This window comes from Quercus suber, unplaced genomic scaffold (assembly GCF_002906115.3).
Source record: "Quercus suber isolate HL8 unplaced genomic scaffold, Cork oak 2.0 scaffold_13, whole genome shotgun sequence".
Classification (NCBI taxonomy): Eukaryota; Viridiplantae; Streptophyta; class Magnoliopsida; order Fagales; family Fagaceae; genus Quercus; species Quercus suber.
Genome location: NW_027069478.1, coordinates 2557152 through 2567875, shown reverse-complemented (window position 1 = coordinate 2567875; position 10724 = coordinate 2557152). Strand labels below are relative to the sequence as shown.

Sequence of the window (10724 nt, the reverse complement as noted above, 5' to 3'; positions counted from 1 at the left end):
TAAATAATTTTTGTGAAACTATTATTATTATTGTGGGAGGAACGAATCTACCCCAAGAAGGAATTGTCCGCTTTGAGTTCAGGTGTGACCCTTACGGATTTACTCAATCCCACATCGGGGAGAGACACCTCCCACCCTTACCTTATAAGCATTGAGCTTAAGGAAGGGTGTACCAATAACCTATTATGGCGCTTAAAACGTGCCACAGTAGGTAATAGGGCCCTTAAATTTTATTTTATTTTTTTAAAATTAGGGTTAAAATTTTAAACCAAATCAGATCTCTTTCTAAGCCATTCAATCATATCACTCTCCCTAACCCATCTCTCTCTCTCTCTCTCTCTCTCTCTCTCTCTCTAGCTAGCTCACACATCCATCTTCAATGTGCCATTACCTACCACCTCAATGTGCCGCCGCCTAGCTAACCAGCCTCTAGTTGTCGAGCTAATTGGCCTTCAGCCACTACCTGCCGCCTCTATAATTTCTTCTCTCACTCTCTCACTAGCCAATCCTCTTCCATGTGCCACCAACGAAGCCTGTCCTCCAACCCCCACCTCACTCTTCAAGATATTTCTCTCTTTTCTCTAGTTATGTTTGTTTGTTTTTTTGTTTTTTTTTTTTTTTTTATAATTTCAATTTCATATTTTTTTAAAACAAAGCTAATGTGTTATTTTGCTCTGGTTATGCTTAAAGTTTGAATTTTGGATTGGGTTTTGCTATTGTTACTCTTAAATTTTGGCTTGGTTATTTTTGCTATTGTGCAAATGTGTTGTTTTGTTTTGCTATGGTTATGCTTAAAGTCATTCTGCCATTTGACTAACCATGGCTAAGGTGAAAAGTTTTTATGTTGATGCAATTTTTTCGGGAGTCTTTCAATGTAACCTATCCGTAATAAAAAGTGTGTTCTACTGATAACATTAGTCAGTGTGAAAGTGCTGACTGTCGAATTAGCTTACTATGTTTTAAAAGGAATTTACAGTTTATTTGGCAGTTTGAATGTCATAATGTCTTGGGTTTATTTTGGATCTTTTATGCAAAGAATTCTTGGTTAGTCAATCCTTAAAGTAATTGTGGTAGGATACTATACAATCTGTTGTCTTGATGAGTGGAATATTTATTGCTACAAGACATGGATTTTTGTTAGAGTTGTGGCTCTTCTTCTTTACATTTTATCTTCACTTTGTTTTGCAGGGTGCTTGTGCAAAAGGATGCATGTTCTTTGTGGGAGTTTCGTATAATGACATATTTTAGGTAGTACTTTCCTAGTAACTTGAATATTACCACAATTAAAGAACTTGTGCATGCACGAGCTTCTCATCTTTCTTATGCAGTTCCAGTATCAAGCATCTTCATTGTTAGGTTAGTTCAAGATGTAGATTGCATTGATGCAGTGTTGTTTTTAAAATTTATTTTTCAGCACATACCACTTTGATTGTAATATTACCTACCTATTCAGTGTAGGAGCATCTAGGATATATTAAGGTAGAATTCAGAGAAAAATAGTTCATGTCATTAGAATTTGCTAAAATATTGCTATTAACTCTTTTTATTTATTTATTTTTTTTTTTATCCATGCCACAGGAATGTATACATTTATTTGTTAAATTAATTCAAGTTCTTAAAAATGTTTCAAATTTTCAATGCTAGGTCCCAAGTTCCTAGGTATTCTACAGTTTGAATGCAAGTCTCGTTGGCTTGGCAGTTAGCTCTGAAGGCTCTGAAAATTTACCTTTGAGTGTTGGCCTTGGTGGGTCACTTTTACTTTATTGTGTCAACTTGCTAAATCGATCATTATTTACTGTCTCTTAGCTGCATAGCTCTGGCCATGATTTGTAATCAGTCATGATTTTATCCATTGTAATGCAAGTTTGTCTGGGGAGATGAAGGGTAAAGTTTTATTATATAAAATAAGCTAGAATCATTTCTCGTAATAGATGGTTGCTGAGTTGTGGTCAAGTTGTTGTACTGAAGTATATACTATAGATTGTTACTTGCCCAATGATTGCATGTTCTTATTATAAATTAATTACATAAATCATAAGAGATATTTCTAATTTTTACTTACAAAAATGTCAATGGAAATTTTAATGTTTAGTACAACAGATTGTGTATTTACTATCCTAGGATGCCAGAAACCCCCATGAGCTTACTTCTCTCTCTCAATTTCATATATGATATTGCAAATGGGAGACTACTCTTTGGAAGATAAACTCAAGGTGTTTTTTATCCTTCATTGTCATCATCTTATTGTTCTTGGTTGCATATCATCTAACAATAACACTTTTTGTAGAACTATATCCCATCATCAATTTCCTGCAAAGCATTCCATGCCTTTTCATCCTTAGAGTCACACTGGAAAAATTAATTGCAATATAAATGATATTTTGATTGGAAAAGGTTTTTACTTTTGAGCTTTAATAAGTTTTAAGGGAGTAATAAATGTTTCAGTGCTTTTAAAAGATGGTAATTTGTAGCTAAAAAATGTTTCAGTATTTATTTAAGATAGCAATTTGTACTTCCATTTCATTTCCTCTTGGAATTGTTTCCATGAATTATTTTATATCTATTATCATATTATGCTTCCATTTCCATATTCAATGTAATCCCTAATTTGATGACTCTGACAATCCCACAAACTTAATTCCATTTTGAACTGAGATAGTGGGAGGCATTAACACTTATAAAGGTTTGCTATATGTAATCACACCTGTCCCTCAAAGCACTCTATGGAAAAAGTCGATCTCTTTTTGCAGGGATTTATCCAAATTCCTACTAGCTTATTGCAGGAACATACCACCCTTCTCTGTGATATCTTGTCCTAGAAAAGAAAACATGTTTTTTTTTTCCTGCTAATCATTTACGTGCTTAACTTTCTGTACCATATCTTGCTTAATTTCTATCTGCATGCATTTGTTTGTGTGAAAGATTTGGGTAATTTTTAATTTTATTTTGCCTAGTTCCTGCTGTAAAATGGTCTTGTAGGTAAAATTCTGAAAATATTGTATAACAATGGATAAAAGTTGGATGGACAAGAGGAGGAATTCAATGGAATATGTTCAAGGTGTAGTCAACTTTGTGGAGTTTGCATCTCTAACTGCACGCAATGGGAAGATCTCATGTCCTTGTAACCAATGTGTGAAGGAATTCAATTAAATGCAATGCATAAAGAGCAACTAGAGAAAGGGCGAAGTGAGAGGAAGGAAGAAATGCAACAAAGAATGTTGCAAATGAGAGAAATGTTGGCCAAATTTAGCACACATATGCATTCTTCACGTCTTTCTCAAGTACCAAAAAAATTTAATTTAATAAAACTCAACTTATTGCAATGTGTTGGATGGAAATTAGTTGTATTGTATTCTTTTTTGGCTATTTTGTATGAACATTGTTATGTGATATTAATATGATGCCCTTAATATATTTAGGATGACTATGATGATGGTTTTGATGATTGATGAAAACTATCCGACTGCAAGAAGTATACATCAATGTATAAAGTAGGATAGTTAACTTAGTTCTTATATTTTTGGGATTTAGTAGTACTATTACTTAGTTATTGCTGAATGAATATTGTAGGATACCTAATGTGTTAATTTGAATGTATACTGTATTATTTTGATAGGTTGGTTTGTCCATTGATTTATAATGTATAAACAGGTTGATAAACAAGGGTGATCAAACTACCTACACAGTTCTATAGAAAAAAAATAGGAATTTCTGATTTACCCAAAAAAAAAAAAAAAAAAGGGAATCTATAGCCGTGTTTTTGAAACGTGGCTAAAGTAACTCCCACAGTCACGTTTGTTAAACATGACTAACATAACCCTTATAGCAGCGTTTTTACAAACGCAGCTATAGACCTGCTGGTCTATTGTCATGATGTATAAGTCGCACTTAAAAATGTGGCTATAGACCAAATGGACCTATAGCCACTTTTTTAGGAGCTACAACTGTGTTTTTAAAACTCGATTGTAGACCAGTTTTTTGTAGTGATAGTTTCAATTTATTTTTATATAATTTTAATTAAACCGTGTATCGCATGGGCATAATACTAGTATACTAGAAAATCTACAATCCAGTTGCAACCACATTTAGTTAAGGCTTTGGCATAGCGATATGAGCTTCAATATGTTTCAAGCTAAACTGATCAAGCTCGTTTATCTGCACCTTGCAATCACAATATAATAATAATAATAAGAAGAAGAAGAAGAAGAAGAAGAAGAAGAAGAGGAAGGATAACAATAATAAATCAAAAGTGTTTTGTTATCAAATGAGTTTGAATCCCCTAAAAAAAAAAAAAGAGTTAGAATCACAAGCTTAATAACACCCTTTATGTCTAGGTCTATAACTCAACAATATCCAGCTAAATTTTCAAAAAATAATAAACACTCACAATATATATGTAAACCGTCTTATAACACCATGCAAGCCACTCACTTGCTCCAACTTAACAATCCACCCTAACACAATTATCAACATCACAATATAGAATGTTTAAGAATGCTTACAATTATTGAAGTCCAAAATGTAATCAACAAACATAACTCAGCAATATCCATCCAAATTTTCAAAAAATAACAAATACTCCCAATATGAATGGAAACTATCTTATAACACCATGCAAGCCACTCGCTTGCTCCAACTCAACAATTCATCCTAACACAATTATCAACATCACAATATAAAATTTAAGAATGCTTACAAGTATTGAAAAAAAAAAAATCAATAAATATAACTCAACAATATCCATCCAAAAATTCAAAAGAAGAGAATATTTATAAGGTGTTTATTAATACACTTACTATATTCTATATCATTGTTACTAGCAATAACATATACTAGTTGTTTGGTCACAATCTGAATGACCCATTGTGATTAACCTTAATTAATTAATTAATTAGCCAAGTTATTAATTAATCAATTTAACATGCAAATACGTGGAAGCACAAATAAATCACCAAATACTAATTATGCAGCGGAAAAAATAAATGACATGGTGATTTGTTTACGAATGGGGAAAACCCTAACAGCAAAAACCCCACCGGGTGATTTTCAGGTCACCACTCCCGAAACTCCACTATTATCAAATCAAGCGGTTACAAGAAAGGAATCCCAAGTACCTTACCAACCTACAGTTGAACCCTTACCCCAATACCCAATTGGACTTGATCTGTAGTGACAGTCTCCACCTTTGATGCACGACTCCCAAGTACGTGACTAACCAATGCGCGGATCCAAGTACGCGACTTCAGAACACCAACTTGAGAAAGAATGGTTGGCTGCAAAGTTCTTCAGTTCATCCACGTGATGAATAGCAGGAAGATGATTTTTTCAGCACAATTCCAACCAATCTCACCAAATTGAAATGATGAATGCTGCCAATTGTCTCAACCTCAGCTAAAAATGATCTCTTCTTGATTTGATTTAATCCATCTAGACGCTTCACAGCAACTTCAGTGCCATCAATTAGAGTCCCTTCAAAAACCGTGCAAATCCACCAGCACCAAGCTCCTTTTTGAAATTTGCTGTAATGTATTGCAAATCATCGTAAGAATATCTTGTGACCATTCCTGGTATATGATCCAAATAATACTCATCACCTTCATCAGCACTTCTCTTCTTCAAATTAGGAAAACAAAGCTTCCAATCAAAAGAAACAGACCAAATGTGATGCTAGATCCCACAATTATTCTAAGCCATGTTTTTGCCGTTGAACACCTTGCTCCTGAACATCCTGCACCTTCATGCATATTTTATAGCGATCACTAGAATATCGGAGTTCTTCTTGAGTGGTATTTATCATTGAGAAGATTTGGGATTCCAAGTAGCAATCCCGACGTCTTCTGATCTCAATTTATAATAATAAATAGCAGCCTTGCACCAACACTTGTTTCGGCATTCCTCCTTACATTTCTCTAAAGTTATACTTCGATGGTCTGGTTTATATCATCTGGGTCTTGTGCTTTAAACCGAAAGTACGTGATGTTGTCGACCTCCAAAAAAGTTTGGCGTTTCAAAGCTTCAGCATCACAGGACAAGTTAGTAACCAGGATGCATCCTTGGTCAGGCTTCCTTTCATTGATTGGCTTAAAATAGCTTGTTCCATTTTTATTTTTTTCTAGAGGACAAATACACTGGTTATTACTCCTGTCGACTTTGTTTTCACAAACACCGTAGTCGCCGCAAGCTTTAGGGAAGTCACAACTTTGAAGTTGTGTTGCCAGAAGAATGTCATCCCCGGGATTCGGACGGAGATAATAGACTCTCAAGTGTCCGTCATTCTCAAATCTTGCGTACCGCGCGAATGATGCTGAACGACCAGGTGATTCTAATTCTCGAGAACCCACTTTTGAATCTAACAAAAGTATGCTTCCATTCCGAAACTCAATACCTGAGATATCAGAACCGGATATATTATAAGAATAATAGAGTTGAGGAGGATTAGACTTGATATAAGCAAAAATCCCTTCACTTGTGAGATTGAGCGAAAACAATCCTCCTTTACTAGTGAGGCTCTTCCCTACCCCCAACTTTTGGTCACGAAACAGCGTGTCCGTTGGGTGTTCATGAGACTGCCAAATTATTTTATTATTTTTATCCAAGAGCATGAGGTTGCATGTGGGAGTTAACTTTAGGCTAGCCACATATTTGTTGGTGATGTTTGCGGACCACACTTCAGCTCCATCAGCATTTAGTAACACCAAGCCTCTGTTGGACGCGAACTGCAAAGTCGCATTAGCACTAACCGGATTATTTGGGTTAGCAGACCATACCACATGTGGACCCCAATATGTGTCAACCGTCCCGCTGTCGTCTTCGTCGTAGTCATTATAATAAAGAACGAAAGTGGCAAAGAGATAACTGTTGCACGGTGGATTACAGAAGAAGCCACAACCACAAGCATATTCAACATTGGCCTCGGCGGATACTGTTACACTTTCACTGACAAGTATGCTTCTCGCAATTGATCCATCATCGAACTTCACAGTATTATTGGGATCAGAAAAACCGGTGTTCCATGAAGTAGAAGAATTTGTACTCAGAGAACTGCGAGGTAAGGCCGTCGCTATGGTGCGAAAAGGTGTTAAGAAAAGAGCAAGCAGGTAAAGAAGAAAACCACAGCAAGCCCAACTGCTGCCTATACCCATACTCTGTAACACCGTGTGCATAACTAACACGTATGCAGTGCTGGAAGAAAGAAAGGCAAAGAGGGCAAGGAAAGGCGGATTGAATGAGTAGCATAACTAAAGAGACATTTTTTATGTAATTCTGAATTGCTACAGGAAAGTTGAAACGTGATCCTCGCTGTTACCTTTTTTCCTTTTTCTTTTTTACTTTTTTTTAATTTAAATTTTAATTTTGTACGACATTTTAAATACTTATTTTTAATTTTTAAATAACATTATATTTATTTTTTTATTTTTTTATTTATATATATTTAAAAATTATAAATAACACTATTTAAACTTCTTTATACCTAACGCCAAGTCTATTTTTGGCCTAGTATTTTTTTTTAATAAACTCTCCTTACTTTCTTTTTCTTAAGCTTTTAATATTTTTTTCCTTGGCTCATCCAAAGACTTAGGCAAAAATATTAAATATAACTATTTTTTGAAATTATTTATATTTTATTATTATTTAAAAATTATTATTATTATTTAAAAAATATTTAACAATGTACTATTTTTAAAAATAGAGTTTATGAAACTAGAGTTCCTTGGATTTGCCTGTGTTTTAAACGATGAAAAAAAATAAAAAATAAAACCTAAGTCAACAATTGTGGCCTCCCATCTGACGTGAGACTGACCCAAAAAAAAAATGAGAAACCCACACCTGGAAGAATAATAAGAAACAAAACTCTATTTGACTGTGTTTAAACAATGAGAAAAAAAAAATAGGTAAGTCAACAATCATGGCCTCCCATCCCACGTGAACCTGACAAAAGAAAGGAAAAAGAGAAAGCCACACCTGAAAGAACAAGAAACAAGACTGAAAGCTAATGAGGAAACTATTTGGGCCTGTTTGGTTTGTATTTTTAAACAATATTTTTTAGTTTTTAATCAGTATTTTATGTATTTTAACACGCTTTTTCACTCACATGTATTTCAAAAAATTACAAACAACAATTTTCAAACTACTTTATCAAACACTCCTTTTATCTGTGCTTAAACAATGAGAAAAAGAAAATATATATATATGAGAGTATTTGGTACAGTAGTTTAAAAAAAGATTATTTGTTTTTTTTATATACGTGTGAATTAATAAATGTGTAGAAAAATGTGTAATGTTATTTAAAATGTAAAAATATGAGTTTAAGATGGTAAAATAAACAGGACAAGTTGAATAATTGATGCAATTATCTAAAGTTTCTAAATAAAAAAATGCCCCATATATATATATATGTGTGTGTGTGTAATATTTATCTATATATTTTAATTATAAAAAAATATTTTGGTCCTTTTATTAGTTAGTAAAATACATTAAAAAAGCACCATTATATCTTAAAATATAAAATATTAGATAGGAAAAAAAAAAGCCAAATTTCAACTAACAAAATTAAATTTTAAGAGACAAATTCATAATTCATTCTTAAAATATATTAAAATTAAAATTAATACTAAACAAATTTATTAATAATATAATTATTTTAAAATATACTAAAATAAAGATTATAAAGAAAAAATCTCTTATCTTTCTATCTCTTTGCCTTTTTGTCTATATTCTTTCATTTTTTTTCTTCGTCTTTATTTTTGATTTTTTCAGTCATTCATTTTAAGTTATATTTTTTAATCTACGTATTTTAAGTTATATTTTTTAATCTACGTAATTGAGAGGACAAGGACAACACGCTGAGTCTTGGTTCTTAATTTTTTTCTATAAGCTCAGTCATTCATTTTAAGTTATTTTTTTTAATCTACTTGATTGACTGAGTTAGCTGTTACACTTGCACAATCTGCTCACACGCTGTGTCGGTAGGGGCCTAAATTGTTTTCAGCTGTGTCGGTGGGGAGTTTGCAGCTGTGCCTGTGCTGTGCTAAGTACTGTCATTTTATTAAGTATCAAGCTTTGTGCAGTGTGTATTGTCACTGTGCAGTGGCATTAGTGCTGTGGAGTGTGAGCAGATTGTGCAAGTGTAAGAGCAAACTCAGCGTGCTGTCCTTGTCCCGTCAATCAAGTACACTAAAAATGAATGATTGAGCTTATAGAAAAAAATCAAGGATCAAGACTCAACGTGTTGTCCTTATCCTCTCAATAAAGTAAATTAAAAAATATAACTTAAAATAAATGACTAGACTTATAGAAAAAGATCAAGACCAGCGTATTGTCCCTGTACTCGTCCTATCAATCAAGTTTATTAAAAAATATAAGTTGAAATGAATGACTGAGCTTATAAAAAACGATCAAGTATCACGACGAAGAAAAGAAATGAGTTAATATAGATAGAGAGGCAGAGAAAAAGAAAGATGAGAGATTTTTTTTGGGTAAAATATTATTTTTGTCTTTAAACTATCATAAAAGTTTGTTTTTCGTCCCTAAACTTTCAAAAGTTCTATTTTCGTCTCTAAACTATCACAAAAGTTCGTTTTTCGTCCCTAAATTTTCAAAAGTTCTATTTTCGTCCCTAAACTTTTCCAAACGTATTGATTTTCGTCCCTCCCACATCAGCACTCTGTTAAGCCACGTCAGCACTTCGTCAGAACTTTTGAAAATTTAGGGACGAAAATAGAACTTTTGAAAGTTTAAGGACGAAAAACGAACTTTTATGATAGTTTAGGGATGAAAATAGAACTTTTGAAAGTTTAGGGATGAAAAATAAACTTTTGTGATAGTTTAGGGATGAAAATGATATTTTACCCTTTTTTTTATTTAGAAATTTATAATCATTATTTTAGTATATTTTAAGATAATTATGTTATATTATTAATAAATTTATCTAGTATTAATTTTAATTTTAACATATTTTAAGAATGAGTTAATAAATTTACTTTTTAAAATTTGATTTTATTAGCCAAAGTTTGGTTATTTTTATTTTTTTCTATTTAATTTTTTGTATTTTAAGATACAATGTACTTTATTAATATATTTTATTGACTAATAAAAATATTAAATTATTTTTTTATAATTAAAATATATAAATAAATATTACACACATATATTTATTTTTAGTCAAAGCCTTCTCTTATTTGGAACTTTAACCAATTACATTTATTGTTCAACCGGTCTATCTCTATCATGCGCAGATATACGCTATTCTGGATGAGATGATTTTTGGAGACTTAGAAACAAGTTCTGCAGAACTTAGAGCATTCACATCAGCTCGTTTAAAATTTGTGTCTATTTTACACATAAAAACCTACTTTTTCTATTTTACCCATTCACTTTTACAATACCTTCACATCAGTTCATCTATTCTATCCCCCTTCTATTTAAATAATCAATTTTTTTAATTATTTTATTATTTTCTACTGACCTTTTTATACGCGCTGTCTCTCACTTTCTTTCTCTCTTTCCATTTTTCTGATTCTATTTCTCTCATATCTCTCACGGTCTCACGGTCTCCCTCTCATATCTCTCACGGTCTCCCTCTCTATAGCCATCTCCGATCAAGCTCTATCCGGCGATCCAGATCACAAGCTCCGGCGATCCAGATCACAAGTCTCCCTCTCGGTCTCCCTCACGCTTCACCGGCGATCCAGATCACAAGCTCCAGCGATCCATCCGGCGATCCA

The 10724-nt window shown here is 32.8% G+C and overlaps 1 protein-coding gene and 1 long non-coding RNA gene across 2 annotated transcripts; one reads left to right on the top strand and one right to left on the bottom strand.

Moving 5' to 3' along the window:
- Window positions 1-285: 285 nt before the first annotated feature.
- Window positions 286-3427, top strand: LOC136070312 (uncharacterized). The gene is made up of 2 exons (XR_010631587.1): window positions 286-584; window positions 1189-3427. It is a non-coding gene; the product is annotated as an uncharacterized LOC136070312 (long non-coding RNA).
- Window positions 3428-5338: 1911 nt separating this feature from the next.
- Window positions 5339-7221, bottom strand: LOC112020076 (epidermis-specific secreted glycoprotein EP1). Its single transcript, XM_024052637.2, has one exon. The coding sequence runs from the start codon at window positions 7161-7163 to the stop codon at window positions 5916-5918; it is 1248 nt and encodes a 415-aa protein (XP_023908405.2). The 5' UTR covers window positions 7164-7221; the 3' UTR covers window positions 5339-5915.
- Window positions 7222-10724: the final 3503 nt, after the last annotated feature.